The following is a 16,702-nucleotide window of genomic DNA, read 5'->3' as shown; positions in this document are numbered from 1 at the left end:
ACTAATGTTAGAACAATAATAGCATTATCATGAACCTTCCAGAATACAATATCCATCCTTTGGATTGTAAGTATAAGTCAGAGAAGTACTATTATTATACAGACAAGTACATTTATAAATATTAACATCATGCTTACAAAGGAGAAATAAAGCAAAACAGATGCGGATCATGAATACACATGTGAATTCTCCAAGAGAAAAATATAGTCACTTCCTTGGAAATGATTGATAAACCTCAGTGAAGTGAGCAGGCGTCAACATAGATTTTGTAGTTACCTGTGGATTGTTTTGCAGATAATGCCCAATCTTACTTCTTTATTCCTGAGCTTCAACCTTGCTTTCTTATCTAGGAAGAGGAACAGTGGTGGAAGACACTCAGGGATGGGGTGAGAATATTCATTTCACACATTACTTGTAACCCTAATGCATCAAAGTCATCTGCCTTAAAGTATCATATATGCAAGATGTGTGGGGAGAGATATGGTTATCAATTTATGGATGAAGTAATTTTTATTCTTCATCCTACTATCTTTATATACTAGGTCATCTATTGGCTGACAGCAGATATAACACTCATGTGTGCATGTGCATATGTATATGTATGTGTGTGTGTTAAAGATTCAGATTTCAGTACTGAGAGCTGACTAGGTGACCCTCCCTACACAAATTCCCTATTTATAATTTATTCAAAATGATATTGTTAATGATATTAGTGAGTTATTGATTTGATTATTTTCACTAGGTTGTTTGAAAGGTCATGTGGTTGTAATTAAATTGTCATTGACTCTTGTGGTATAATACCAAAATGAACAAGGATTAGATTTGAAAGCTCTGCACAAAGCTCACAAATTTAATAAACACACAATAAATTATTTTAAAGAAATTTTTAATTTTAGCTTTCAGTATACTACTCTCCCCACAGCAATTCAAAGATTGCTTTTAAAATCTCTTATTGTCAGTTGTTAGTGGCTCACTTTTGTCATCCTAGCAACTCAGGAGGCTGAGATCTAGTGAAATATAGTTTGAAGCCAGCCCAGGAAGAAAAGTCCACTATGCTCCATCTTCCACTAACTAGCAAAATTCTGGGGTGGAGGTGTGGCTCAAGTGGTAGGGCACTAGCCATTGAACCCAACAAGAGTGTAAAGCTTTGAGTTCAAGCCCTGGTACTGATACTGGCACATACAATATTAAAAATTCACTAATAAGCTCATATTTCTCACATATATTTAAAACTTTTCCAACTGGAACATTTACTAGATGGACAGACACAGAACAATTGAAAATTTACTTAGCAGTGTAATGTAGTACAAAGAATATAAACACTAAAGTGAATCTCCTTCAGTTCAAATGCTAGAACTGTCATTTAATAATTATTTAACTTTTGGGCGTTTTCAACACCTCCCTATCTATACTCATGTTTTATACCCATAAGTCCTTATAAAGTTCTTCTGAACTTGAGGCAATTAATGCAAAGCAAGATACTCCAGCACCATCAAACTCCAAGGCATTAAAAGTACTTCCAGAAAAGGGGTTTGATATCTAATGTATCACACTTGTTTAAAGAAAAAAAAAACTGATTTTTTTTGGGGGGTGCTGGTCCTGGGACTTGGACTCAGGGCCTGAGCACTTTCCCTGGCTTCTTTTTGCTCAAGGCTAGCACTCTGCCACTTGAGTCACAGCGCCACTTCTGGCCATTTTCTATATATGTGGTGCTGGGGAATTGAACCCAGGGCCTCATGTATATGGGGCAAGCACTCTTGCCACTAGGCCATATCCCCAACCCAAAACTGATTATTTTTGAGATAGGGTCTTAACTTATGCTTGAACAGAGTGGACCATGGCTGTCCTGTTAATGATTACTGCTTTGGTTAGGATACCTGATGAATGTCACCATGTTCACCTTTTGCTGTTGACTTGGAGATCTTAAACATTGGTCTGATCTGGCTTCAAACCCTGATCCTGTAGATCCCAGGCTCTCACTTAGCTAGAGTTACCAACATATGCCACTAAGCACAGCTACTGGTTAAGATAGTCTTATGAACTTTTGTCTAGTCTGTCCGAAACTACAGTTGTACCAATCTCACCCTCCCTCACAGTTGGGAGGATACACATGAAGCACCAGGACTCAGTTGTAAAGCTTGTTGAACAGTAACTAGCACATAGAAAGTGACAAGTAAATCATTAAAATCTTGTTTTTAGCAAATTAAAAAAAAACACAGCTATCCATCTGAAGGGCATGGCATCTCTACAGTAGTGGTAGCATGCCAAGTCATGAAGTGCATATGCCCATTAGGTATCATAGTTCTAGTCTGAAAGCACCTTCAGTCAGTGTTTTGGAGTTTGGTGGTACTAGAGTAACTTGCAAAGCAAAATGGGTAAATGGATATTTTTATTGGAATTCCAAATAGGTACTGAATATATTTAAGTTTTGTCAGGTTAACAACTCATATTTAAGAGGCATTCAATCGAAGTATTTCCTAAGGCAGAAATAATGTCAGGGTAAATTTCTTTGTAAGAATGCAAATACAGTGAATATAAATGAGAACATGCAAAGCATTTGTGGACAAGTTAGATTTCCTTTAACATCCCCATCTTACCTGGTTCTTCTTTCCAAACAGAATGTCAATCCTTTGGACAAATCTCTGTCTGTGTATGACTGTAGCAGGATAAACTGGTTTACAAAATTAGAGTCTCTAGGAGAGCACATAGCAACGTTCTTCATCTGTGATTATCCCTGAGTTCTGCAAAGAATGTAAATTTATCTCAGAAAATTAGTGTGTCCCTAGGCTAATACCCCTTATTTGGGTTAGAGATTCTGAGGTGATAGCATTTAGGGTGTGCAAACAGCTTTGCTAAGCTTATGAACCATGGGTAAAAACACTTTGATATGCCATTGTGCCTTTTTCAGCAAGTTTTAGCATTGACATGTTTGTAGCCTTCAATTTTCGAATTCCATGAACTCCTACTCTGAAATTCTGCATTTCTTCTCTCTGCTTCTCCATGTCTTCACCTACCGGAAAGACTTAGCTCTATCTCTGCGGTCAGGCCTAGCCTCTCCTGGCATGCAAACCTACCAGGTAAGCCCGCCCATCAGGGGCGTGTCAGAGCCATTTCCTGGAGCAATCTCGTAGGGTGGCTCCACTTTTCATTTGAGCTCAAATACTTTGCTGCCTGTTGTGCAGCTGCCAGACCTGCTTCTGCTGCTGCTCAGGTAATTCATCTTTCCCTGGCACCACAATGAGTAGAGGTGGTTGATAAATGGCTTCTACACATGCCTCTGCTTGTACACACTTCTTTTTTTGTAATTTGTCTTTCTTTGTTTATTCCTTAGGGAGAGCATCCGGGAAATCCTTTTCTGACCACTGAGAAGATGATGAGCTCAAGTTATTGGAATGAGACCACCAGCAGCAGCTGTGGGACCCAGCAGTCCCGAGAGGTGCTGCAGTGTCAGCCCCACCATTACCACTGTTACCATCAGACAAACCAAGCCCAGCAACCTCCAGAAAAAAATGTAGTATATGAACGAGTGAGGACCTACAGCGGGCCCATGAACAAAGTGGTGCAGGCCTTGGACCCCATCGGCCCTAGGGAAGTGCTGTCCCCACTCAAACCTGCCTCCTCCTACCAAAATTTGGTTTGGAGCGACCATTCCCAGGTAACACAAAACTATTCCAGGCTAGTGGAGACTGGAGCTCTTGAACCTTATTTCTCCACCCCACCCCCGCCCACCCTTTTTTTTTTTTTTTTTGGTCCCAGTTCTACAACATATCTCTGGTAGAATGAAGTTATAGGTGTTGAACACTCTCCCAGATTCTCCATCTTGACTGTGTATTTTTCATTCACCTGTATTTTTTTTCATTCACCAGTTCCAATGATTTTCATAATCTAACCAGCACTTGGGAGGGCTCATTTTCTGTTGAAGTTGATTGGATCTGAGCAAAGGATCCTTTTGCCTCTCCCACAAAGCAATCCTCAAGCTGAATACAGTAGGTTCTCCCCAACCCTTGTACCAAATAGAGTGGTACAAGGCCAATGATATATATGGAGTGACAAGCAATTACTTGTGCTCAGCTAGTAGCATACTGCTGCAGGAAAAGTGAGAGGTGCAGATGTCTGTTAGGATTGTTATATAAGTGTTTCATCTTCTGAAAATGACACATTGATTCTTGTACAGACAAGGTGAATGACATGTAGAATGTTAGTAGAAAAAATGCTGGAAGTAGATATAAGACTGAGGAAGGCAAGTCCTAAGCAATTGTCACTATGAAAGGTAAAATAGAGAGAACTCTGACACATTGAAAAGGAAATGAATTTGTTTCCATGGGTTATTTTTAACACCAATAACTGTACTAATAATATTGCTAATACATTACAAATTAAAATGCAAGATTTATGACTATTTTGATGTTTTGACTTCTTTACATTAAATTTGTATAGCTTTAAGCTTTCTGGAAACTTCTGTTTCAATTGAAATGATATTTTCAAGCTATAGTTTATTATATTGTGATGTTCTCAAAAAGCAAAATGCTATCCCCTATCTTATGTTATTGAGAATAGTATGGGTTGTTTTCCACAAAAATCACAATATAAAATATAGAGCACCATTTTGGGAATGTATAATAAAACTTTTCTAAAGTATTTTTCAAAGCTATAGGGTAATCCTCAAATTCCAAATGCTCCAATTTTATTTTTCATTTAACACTTTAATTTCAGGGAAAGAAATTTAAAAAATAGAATCCACTGCCAGTAATTTCTTGGCTGAGAAAAAAATATGTTTTGAGGTGTAAGGAAAGTATGTAGATAAAACAAATACTGCTTTGTATAAGTGATAATACTAATGCAAATGTACATTCCAATATTTAGTATTAGTATGCTAATGAACAATAAAGTGGGTGTTCTGTTTGTGTCCCCAAAACAATGAGGGTTAAAAACAACCATTACTATTATCATAGAAATGCTAGTCATCTTGTTAGTTATAGTTATTTAAACCCACTTACCCTCTCTTCAAGTGAACTTGCCAGTAACAGCAAGGCAGACAATTTTACGTTTAAAATCTGAAATTTGGCAAGTGTAAATATTATCTAGAGAGCAATTCTTAGGCTCATGTGTTGTTGTTTGTTCCTTGGTTTTCTTTTTATTGACACTTTTTATTCTCTTTTGTGGTGGAGAGTGTTTAGGAGTTTCTCTTCTATTTTTTACTTTTTCTATTTTATTGTAAAGGTTATGTACAGAGGAGTTACAGTTACACAAATCAGGCAAAAAGTACATTTTTTGGTCAATGTTACCCCTTCCCTCACTGTCTCCTAGCTCTCTGCCAGTTTTTCCCTCCCAATGTCTTTACTTTTAATAACACCAAAATGAAACTGGTGAAGCTTTTTATAAGACTTTCTTTCTTTGACCAGATCCTTTGACAGGTGATCTTTTACAACTCATCCTTATAACACTGTCTCTATTCTGAAACATTGTTCCTCCTAGAAAAAGGTATATTGTACCTCAGGGACAGAAAGTAGAGCTCCCCAAAAGCTAAGAGGTTGCAATGAGGGCTTTGTGAAGTCTGAAGTCATTTATGACTAGGAAGAAAAGTAATGGTCAAATGTGATTGAGGGAGGGTGAGACTGAAGCTATTGGGTAAAGGCAAAGAAATATTTAGAAAATAGAAGATTTGAACACAAAATTTCAATGTGAGTTAGATATGAAATTCTCTCTAAGGAAATATGGCAAAAAAGTTTGAAAGAGGTGCCACAAAGATGGAATTAGGAACTTGTGCTTTTCGTTGTCTTTCTCCTTATGTATTGTTGGAATGGTACTATGCATTATATAAAGTAATGCCTAAATTTGATCTGAGATACCTGCATGCTGACGAAAAGATTAAGATGTGAAGGCAGCTTTATTATGCATAAGTAAGCAGTGTATGTCACACAAAAACTTTTTATTTGTTATGTCTTAATAAAGTCTGTCTTTAATATGCCATGTTTCAGATGGGTTGGTATGTAGCAGTTGTTCTGATGGTACAGTTTGTGACTGTGACAACAGCTTTTTAAAAATGAAGGATTGCGTTCAACTTCTGGTCATCATGAATTCAATTAAAATTTCAATTTGTAGCATTTTGATGTTTGGCTGATGTTCAGGAGAACTCATAAGATTGTAAAGTAAATATTGCCAACAGTAAAGTATGGAAGGCTGAACTTAATGCCAGTCTACTCAACTTCCCAAGCCTTAATGTTAGCTCATATAGTAAGCAATGTTTTTTGAAGCAGTTTAGCATTTTCTATGTCTGCATTTTTTGGAACATGTTCCCTTCTCATTCTCTTGTGCACTGTGGCGGTTTTATGGATATAATGATAGTTAATACTTCTCCAGATACATAATGTTGTTTTGTTTCTTGTCTGTAAATTTTCTCAGTTATTATTTTGTCTGATTGATTGGATGCATCTCAGAGTAAATTAAATATAGACATTAGTTCTTACTCAGTTGTCTTATTTGATAGTAGAATTAAAATTACAAGATTTATTCATTGGAGCAAGTATAGTTAAACACAGATGTAATCAAAGTTATAGATACATTTGCTAACACAATGCAGTCTTCTAAATAACTCAATAGTGTTCTCAAAGCTACTTAAATGAAAACAAAACTGCCTTACAATTCAATCTCTAATAATTAATAACCTACTGTCATTAACTCTCAATGCAATACTAATTTAGATGATCTGCACTAACAGTTACATTTTGTTTTTCCAAGCATTTAGATTTCTGTGAAGGTCAAGACAGTTTTCATAAATACCAAGGAATTCTGTTTTGAAAAAGACTTTAAAAAGTTCAAAATAAAATATTTTTAATTCCAATCATTCACTGAAACATGTTTAATAGCAGTCTATTTTGTAGTAAGCACTGTGGATTATTTACTAGACAAAAGTCATTTGTTTGTTGAGGAGGAGTTCAGTCTGAGGATAAACAACTTACTGGGCCTGGCCTGTAGGTGACCCATGCCTATGGAGATTGTATTTGAAAAGGTTATTTTGTATTCTTGCTATCAGTACTTATTGAATAAATTATTCAATATTATTTATTAAATAAAATCCTGATCTTTTAATATACATATTATAAAGTTGACCATTGTTTTGCATTTGAAAGTAGCAACCAAATCAAACTCTCCACAACAGCCCAGGGGGAAATGCGCATTTATAAATGGCCTTTGTGCTAAATAATTGCTCAGCTGGAGTTATGTTTGTTTACATGATTATTTTCTTTTGTCTTTGGTTGTTCCAAAACTGGTGGATTGCTGCTGGACTGTGTTTATATTTTCTGAGTGAGGGAGGGAAGGTGGGAGGGTTAAGGGGAGTGTTGCCTTGATAAATTGTTGTGTGAGGGTGTGGTCACTGAAGTGAATGATTGTTCTGGGAAGTAGGTGGCTAGAAAAAATAATGAGGTCATAGGATAAAGGGGCTGGTATGTTTAGTTTTGTGCTTACGATGAAATGAAGCTGTAGAAATTGTGTGCAACTAATTGCTGGGTGAAAATGCCCGTGGCAATTGTGTCTTGTTTGCCCTGCCTGTTTTCTGTCAATGCTACTCTCAAGCTTTCTTTGTGGGTGGCAGTGGGCGGGGAGTATAGCCAGAGCAACAGAAGAGATTTTTTTCTTTAACTGTCTGGGTGGAAATTTCTTTGCTTGACAATTTATGTTGAAGCAACTAGGAGTTTTGTCCTGCTCTTAAATTCTACTGAGAAGTTAAGACCTTCTTAAATGAATATATTTGAGTCAACATTTTTCTTCACATAAAAGCTATCCAAATAGTGGTTCTTGGGGCTGGGAATATGGCCTAGTAGTAGAATGCTTGCCTCCTATGCATGAAGCCCTGGGTTTAATTCCTCAGCACCACAAATATAGAAAAAGCTGGAAGTGGCACTGTGGCTCAAGTGGTGGAGTGCTAACCTTGAGAAAATGAAGCCAGGGACAGTGCTTAGGCCCTGTCAAGCTCCAGGACTGGCAAAAACAAACAACCCCCCCCCCCAAATAGTGTTTTTTTCCCCCCTCTCATTTTGGTAGGGGGCAGCACTAGAGTTTGAACTCAGGGCCTCACACTTGTGGACGGGTGTTCTACTACTTGAACTATACACTGAGCCCTTGTTGCCTTATTTTTAGAATAGGATCTCCTGTTTTGCCCAGGTTGCCCAGGATCCTCTTTTTACATTCCTGCCATAGCCAGAATGACTGGTGCACACTATCAGGCTCAGTTTTTACTGATTGTCATGGGGTATGGGGATCTTTGCCTAGACTGGTATCAAGCTCTGTCTCTGTCTCCTGAGGAGCTGGGATTACAGGTGCGAACCACTGCATGTGGCCCCCTTATAAAGATTTTTTTTTTAACTTCCAATGGAGTACAAATCCTTATAGTGTTCAAAGACAAAAATCATTCACTGAAAAAGGATTGTATATTTTATTTCTTTTCCACATGCTAGTTTCCTTCCAAATAAAAATGGGAAATAACCCAGGAATAAGTTTCTTTTTAAATTTTTAATTGTTTTCTAAAGGTGATGCACAGAGGGATTGCAGTTACATAATCAGGTCGAGTACATTACTTCTTTAACAATGTCACTCTCCCCTCCACTGCCTTTGTTTTTCTCTCCCAGCCCCATCACAAGTTGTATAGTTCATTTTCAACATAGTGTCTAGTGGGTACCTTTGCTGCATCTGTTCACCCTTTGTCCCTCCATTTCTGTGCCTCCCTTTCCTTTCTCAAAGACACATAAACAGATAAACAAGATAAAAAGAAAAGGAAACAAAAGCAGCAACAATGAAAACATCTCATGTCCATTTCCTGCAGTTCATTTCAATGAATATTATTTTGTATGATCAGAGGCACATAGGCTTTATGCCATTGTAAGGAATAACTTTCTTAAATGAAGGATTTGAGGTAGAAGGGTGAGAAGAGAAGAATTTTTATGCCTTTCTTCACATGACATCTGAATCACAGATGTTACATAAATGAATGAGGTAATTTACATGCTCATTGCAGTCTAAAGTTCAGTAGAACATCTCCACTATTTCCAACAAGTCTTTAACTGTACTACTAGCTTTAAAACATTCTGACAAGGCATTTTCCATAGTGTTCAGGATCTTTATTCAATGGTAGTTTGCCTTGGCAACTTCTATCAGCATAAATATCAGATCATTTTTAAAGATACTGCTATTAAAAAAGACAAAAACAAAAACCACAGAAGCTGGGTGCCCGTGGCTCACACCTGTAATCCTAGCTACTCAGTAGGCTGAAATCTGAGGATCACAGTACAGAGCCAGTTGGGGCAGGAAAGTTCATGAGACTCTTATCTCCAATTAAGCCCCAGAAAACTGGAAGTGGCACTGTGGCTCAAGTGGTAGAGTGTTAACATTGAGCTTAAATGCTCAGCAACAGTGCCCAGACCCAGAGATCAAGTCCCATGACTGACCAAAAAAAAATTGTGCAGCATAGACTGCTCCTGACCCACCATTCAGTGATTCGTGTAGACATTCTGACTTACAGGAACATCCATAGCTTTCATAGTTTTCCTTCTTGAAGCATTCCATTTCATATTATTTTTAAAGTAAAGTTTGAAAATTCAAATCAAACAACATGAAGGAATTTCATGCACATTCCAACATATTTTCAAATATTCAAAGAGCACAGTCTTACACCATGCATGTCATATCCTCTGATTACCAATTCTTATTCTTCTCTTTTTATATTTTGCATGAGGGTCTGGAGCTCTTTGGATAGAGCTAGCAACAGAAGTTAAGAGTCTATCAGTACTGTTTAAAGAGGTTCAGATTTTGTGATATAAAGTACAGTCACAACCAGGTACCAGTGGCTTATACCTGTAATCTTAGTTACATAGGAAGCAGAAATCAAGAAGTTCACAAGTCGGCAAAAAGTTTATTAGACCAATAGCTGAGTGAAGTGGCACAGGTATGTTATCCCAGTTATGTGGGTGGTGAAAATTTTGTCCAGGCAAAAATATTTGTCAAATCCCCATCTCAATAAAAACAGTTGGGCATGTTAACATTCACCAGTCCTTTCAACTACAGCAGAAAGTATAAACAGGAGGATCATGGTCCAGGCTGGCCCAGATAAAATGCAAGACTCTATGTCAAAAATTATTGTAGCAGAACAATCTAGAAATATGACACAACCAGTAAAGTGTGTGCCTTAGCAAGTGCAAAGCTCTGTGTTCAAACCTCAGTAACAACAATAACAGGAACAACAACAGAGCAGCCATAGAGAAATGCCCATAGAAATCTCTATGTAGGATGTTTCAGGGAGTGCTACAGATAACAAATGTTCAGTAATATTGGGAACTTTGACAGGATAGAATTATAAAACAGCCTAGTAATAGTGCCTAATAATGTATAGAGGTTTAAACTTGGGTTTTCTCCTGATGAGGTGACAAATTTACTGTATTTTCTATTTGCTGCATCTGTAAAATGAGGTTGTAAGGATACCTAACATGTAGGATTATTGTTACAGTTGAATATGATTATATATGGTGGAAAACACATAGCACATGCTTACTGTTAAGTTTTGTATAACCTTGTTAATAATTTATCTTCTCAGGACCTCAATTTTCTCATTTGTATGGAGGAAAAACAATGCATTCCTTCAGAACCATATTGAGTTTATTAACTGAGCTAAGCTGTGAAGATGTCCAGCATAATGTCTGACAAGGAGTTAGCACAGAGTAATTTTTTGTCTTCATTTTTGTAGTTGATTTCTAAAAGTATAACCAATAATAGCCCCTTCCTACACAGGCAAGATAACAAACTAAATGAACACACTATAAAATAAGTGCTCCATTGACACTGGAAACATTAGATAAGCTTACATGCTTAAAAAGCTTATTAGGGCTCCACTAGCTAATAAAGACTAAGAAGGAAAAGCATTAAAGGAATTTCCCCAAATATGTGGTAGATGATCAAAAGACCAAAACAGCAGGAATGTGTTTATAATGTTTACTGGCATAAATATCCTTTAGAACGAGTAATTTGCAAGTACTCAAAGTTCTCTCATAGTCTTTAAATTTGAGTCTCAACATTTGAGACAGAGTTTTGAAAAAATTTTTGTGCTAGGCATGGAACTTGAACTCAGGGCCTATACAACCGATCCTGATGTACTTGAGGTTTTGTTTGTTTTGCTCTATACTGATGCTCTACCACTTGAGCCACAGCTCTACTTCTGACTTTTTGTAATGGATAATTGGAGATAAGAGTTTCCCAGACATTCCTGTCTGGGCTGGCTTTGAACTGTGATCCTCAGACCTCAGCTTCCTGAGCCACTAGGAGGATTGTGGATCAAAGTCAGCCAGGGAAGGAAAATTCATGAGACTTTTATCTTCAATTTCCACCAAAAACGCAGAAGTGGAGTGGTGGCTTCAATGATGAAGCACTGACCTTGAGCAAAAACTCAGGGGCAGTGTTGAGGTCCTGAATTTAATTCCCAAGGCTGGCACAAACAAGAAAAGTACAAGTGACTACTTCAGCAGAAGAATTAAACTCTAACTTAACTAAAAGAACTCAATGAAGGATTTAGGTGTTACATGCATTTTTTCTTCTTTCTATAATTTTTGCCAAAGACTTCTCTTTCACAGAAAAAAAGGTTAGAAACCAGATAAAGATGAGGACTAGTTTTCCCTCCTTAATCAGAATGCATTTTCCTTTTTTGTCTTGTTTGGTTTTAAAAGTTGGTCTCTCTGTTTTGATCAGTCTGTCCACAAATTCCCTGGACTCAAGTGATCCTCCTACTTCAGCATCTGGAGTAGCTGGGACTTTAATCATGAACCACTGTTCTCAGTCTTTCTTCCTTTCTTTTGGGAACATGATCTGGGTTTCATATACTTTATTGAAAGTGCTTCATACTTTCTAAGTTAATTTTGAGCTTAAATAAGTAGTGTTCAGTATCATTCCTAGTTTTACAAAGTAGGTGAGGCACAGAGATGTGCCCTAGTTCAGACACTAGGTATATAGTAGAATTAGATGTCAAACCCTTCTGTCTAGTTCAAGCACTATGCTATAACACAGTTCATGATCTACATATTTGACTTCCTATTTGTATCCTGAAATATTTGCCAATATGATTCATTATTATAGTTCATGATCATTTTCTTGCATGTGCTGCTATTGCAAGCACTTCAAATCCTTGGGGACTTAAGTCAGTAGGTAAGTAAATAAGGTAAATAGATACATGTAAACAAACATTTAAATTGTATATTATTTTTCAGAGAGGCAGTGTCTTAGTTTACTCAGAATTAAAAAAATGTTTTTCAAATGAAACTGGTTATGTTGGCTTTTTACCCTCTTGTAAAATTTATGATCTCAACAATAAGTTGAAATTTGATTTGTAATGTAGAATCAGGTTCCAAAAGTGGGTTTATACCTCTGACACTAATGATGTCAATGGACCCCCTTTAGGACCCTCCCATAGTACTTTTGGTCTACAACTATTTATCCATTTCTTTCTTCCTTTTGTTCCATACAGAATACTGTTGTTCTGGAACAAACTCAGAAGTGTGCCTCCCTTCCCATATGCACCTTTTGCTCATTCAACTCCAGGCTCTGTATATATCCACCTCTACCTCACAGTCTTATTGTACTCTCATCTGTCCCTCAAATATCTATCCTGAGTTTTGTCTTTAAGGTTTTGCCAACCTTAAGTCTTCTTGCCCTCTTAGCCACTCCTACCTTAGATGTGGTTTCCTTTGAAAGCCAGTAATTTCATCCAAATAAATACTTTTTAGGAAAGAGAACTGTCAATTATGTGTACCTGTTTTTCTCTCCCTGCCCTTTCTTTCTTCTTCCCTGTACCTTTGATTTTTCCCCCAGTTACGTTTCCATGATCATTTATGGTTTCCTAAACTGGCTGCCATCAGTGGCTTTAGAAAAGAGCTATGTCTTAATTTTATACTCCCATGCCCTCTCTTTGAACTGAAAATGGAAAGACACCGATTACTTCTTTCAAAAAGTGAACAGCACATGGGATAAACATAAGGAAGCTATTATTGAGTCAATTAGTTTTTTATTCTAGTTCTTGGGCCTTGTTAAGCATTTGGACTTGACTTCTTCATATTTGGTTTGTACTGTATTTTTTCCCTACAGACAAATATTTATCATTACTTAATATGGCAAATGTTTTTTTTTTTTTTTAAAGAGCTAGTTCTTCTGATTGGTCACCATTTCCCCCTGGGTTCTTCTGATACTTTCTTTTTTTCTGAATAATTATTTATTTATTGACAAAGTGATGTACAGTGGGGTTACAGTTTCATACGTAAGGCAGTGAGTACATTTCTTGTACAATTTGTTACCTTTAATCAAACTATCTTGAAGCCTGGTTGGTTAGCTTATAAGTATCACCTCACCATTCTCCTGCCACTCAAATTTTGCCTAGGTGCAGTGTTTTATTTATTTAATTTCATTCAATTGCTTTTTAATGGTTTGACATACCAAGTACAAGTCCAGAGGTTCTCTCATAAACATTATTACTATTATTCAGTATTCTTCTATATACCAAAACACATGTGGAACTTTCTACAGAAAAAAGATTGTTTCAAGCATTTACCAACTTGTCTTCTAATATAAACTTCAGCATGGATATATAGATTTCAGCTAAAAATGATATTAAGATCACCACAAACTTAATACCACATAAGGATATCTTCTGTAGAAAAGTTAGGTAAATTTATTTCAAATGACTTATATCATTCTGCCCATAAAACTTTCAGTGTCCTTACATTTCTTAGTTTGACTTTCAGTGCCTCTGTGCTCTCTGTCCTATGGATCTTACATTACTGAAACTCTCTTTCAGTGTCCTGTGTTTCAGCCAAAATGTAAACCATTGTGCTCTATATATAGCCCTTTAACTTTTGATAATTCTATAGTTGCTCTTATGCCTGAAATGTTCTATCCCCTTTTCTCATTAATCTAGACATATTCTCAGGACCTTCTTTTTTGTTTTGTTTTGTTTTTTGCCAGTCCTGGGGCTTTAACTCAGGGCCTGAGTACTGTCCCTGGCTTCTTTTTGCTCAAGACTAGCACTCTACCACTTGAGACACAGTGCTGCTTCCAGCTTTTTTCTATAAAGAATTGAACCCAGGGCTTCATGTATATGAGGTGAGCACTTTACCAGTAGGCCATATTCCCAGCCCCTCTCAGGACCTTCTTTTTTTTTTTTTTTTTTTGGCCAGTCCTGGGCCTTGGACTCAGGGCCTGAGCACTGTCCCTGGCTTCTTCCCGCTCAAGGCTAGCACTCTGCCACTTGAGCCACAGCGCCGCTTCTGGCCTTTTTTTCTGTATATGTGGTGCTGGGGAATCGAACCTAGGGCCTCGTGTATCCGAGGCAGGCACTCTTGCCACTAGGCTATATCCCCAGCCCTCTCAGGACCTTCTTGAAGGGGTAGCCTGGTGAGCCAATTTCTGATTGCCCCAGGTTAAAATGGTCTCTTTGTCCTTAAAACTCCTTATGGCAATTCTGTAGTCGACTTGAAACTTGTTTTTCATGCTTTCTAAAAACCTTTTCCCACAACTTTTATTTTTTATTAGCACACATTAGTTGTACAAAGGGGTTTCACTGGGACTTTTCCATATATGTACACATTGTCAACTTTCCCACTCTGTCACTCTTCCCTAACTCACTCAGTTAATTTCAACAAGTTTCAGTCTTCTATTTCCATACATGCAAACAAAATACTTCAACCATATTTATCCTTACTCATCTTATTAACCCTTCCCACTCTTGCTGGTACCCATCCCTTCAAGCCTGTTTACTTTCCTGTCATTTGACTTTTTTTTTAGTGTGTATTAACTGCACCAAGGGTTTCACCATGGTATTGCAGTCATGCATTTATTTATTTTCTCTTCCATGCTTTTATTTTGCTACTAGATTTTGACTTTGAGGACAGGAAAGATGATATTCTATCCACACTTTATATATACTTACAGCATTATGTAGCAACTGGAAAACAAAGTATGAGTTAATTTCAACATAAGTACAACTGATCCTGTAAAAACACTATTATGAATTACATACATTAGTTTATTTAGTTTATTTACTTAACAGAACTTTAAGATTTCAGTAGTGAAAATATTAATCCAGTGTGCAAATTCTACATTTTACAAATAAAGACAACATTCATTGGGTATTATTTGACTATTATACAAATTTTTTAAAAGCTCCAATGCTCAGGGCTGGGAATGTGGCTTGCTGGTAGTGTGCTTGCCAGCATGCATGAAGCCCTGGGGCCGGAAGTGGCATTGTGGCTCAAGTGGTAGAGTGTTAGCCTTAAGCAAAAGAAGTTCAGGGACAGTACTCAGGCCTTGAGTTTAAGCCCTAAGATTGGAAAAATAATAATAAATTAACTACCACTGCTCAAAATAGCTCAAACCAAATTGCTAAATATGAATATACTAAATTCAGAAGTCAGCTCCTCCTATTACCATTACATTGAGTGTCTCAATTAACTTTAGTTGCTAAAATGTTTTCACTTTAAACAGGGTTGTATTGTAATTTCAGTAAAGCATTTGGTGACTCTCTTCAGTATATTTTTTCCATCCTGAAAAGCCTGGAAAATATATTAGAGACAAAAATAGTGTTCATTTTGATTTTCAAGGCCTTTCATTAAGTAATTCCAGAATTCAGTTAAGGTTTTCTTTCTGCCTAGAGAAGAATGCTTCTCTAGCTCCACTCCACTCCAAAACCCTCAGAAGATGGTTAAGTAACTGAGAAATTTGGGCCATTTGCACTTCAACTGATTTCGTTCTGAAAAGCTGCTATTTAACAGTTGGAAATCAGATACATTTTTGTGAATAATGAATTCACTAGGGGAAACCAGAGTATCCTAGCTCTGATTTAGTATGTGCTAAGTTATGGACAATTATCTCAAGTGATGTCGTAAAATTATCTCAAAAAAGCAGACTGATTTTAATCCATTCTGATCTTAAAATTGGTAATACCATATGTATTTCATAAAAAGTAAATGGGAAAGAGGAGGGAGGGTGCTGTTACAACTTTGCCAGAGTTGAAAATCATTACCTGAGGCAGCATAGGAGAAAAGAAACCTGGATTTTATACCAGGTAGGAGCCCACAGAGCTATAAAAAATTTCCTCAACAGAGTGCTGTATAAAGCAAGTTATCTACAAGGTAGTGTTTATGTAATTAGAGGTACTGAGCCACATGATGAATGACTAAATAATATGCTACATATTTTCTCAGAAAAAGTAGTGTCTTCCTGAAAAATTGAAGGACTTAGTTAAGATAAGCACTAAATAAAATTTCAATGCTTTACTAAGCATAGAAGTCTGCAATTTTGTAAATACATAATGCATCTATAAACAACTTCTGTTGAATTTATAGAAGCTTAAATTACTTAATTGGTGCTTTCTCTACACAGATGATGCCCTTATTTTCAAATATCCAAAAATTGCTTTTGCCAGAAAAATACAAATGTTTAGTTATAAAAAACTTGTCATACCTAACCATATAATTAAGTTCTGCAAAACTCAGAAGTATAATAATGTAAGCTATAGATGTGACACAGTATTTTGATTAAGATCATGAGTTCTGGATTTGGATTTCCAGCACATATTATTAGCTGTGTGATCTTTATTTAGTTAATTGTCCTCACTTTGTCTGACATTACTCATGTGTATAATGTAGTTATAATGTTGCCTTCCTCATGAGGTTGT

General features: G+C 36.8%; 1 protein-coding gene across 1 annotated transcript in view; it reads left to right on the top strand.

Moving 5' to 3' along the window:
* The first annotated feature begins 3,179 nt into the window (after window positions 1-3,179).
* The window catches only part of Pof1b (POF1B actin binding protein), an 86,499-nt gene continuing 72,976 nt past the window's right edge, over window positions 3,180-16,702 (top strand). Inside the window, exons 1-2 of the mRNA XM_048336136.1 lie at window positions 3,180-3,211; window positions 3,332-3,655. Of these exons, the coding sequence (XP_048192093.1) occupies window positions 3,371-3,655 (285 nt within the window). The 5' untranslated portion in view covers window positions 3,180-3,211; window positions 3,332-3,370. The remainder of the gene's footprint in view (window positions 3,212-3,331; window positions 3,656-16,702) is intronic.

Source organism: Perognathus longimembris, chromosome 28, assembly GCF_023159225.1.
Source record: "Perognathus longimembris pacificus isolate PPM17 chromosome 28, ASM2315922v1, whole genome shotgun sequence".
NCBI lineage: Eukaryota > Metazoa > Chordata > Mammalia > Rodentia > Heteromyidae > Perognathus > Perognathus longimembris.
Note: the sequence above shows the minus strand (reverse complement) of the source record. Positions and strands in the feature narration are given on the sequence as shown.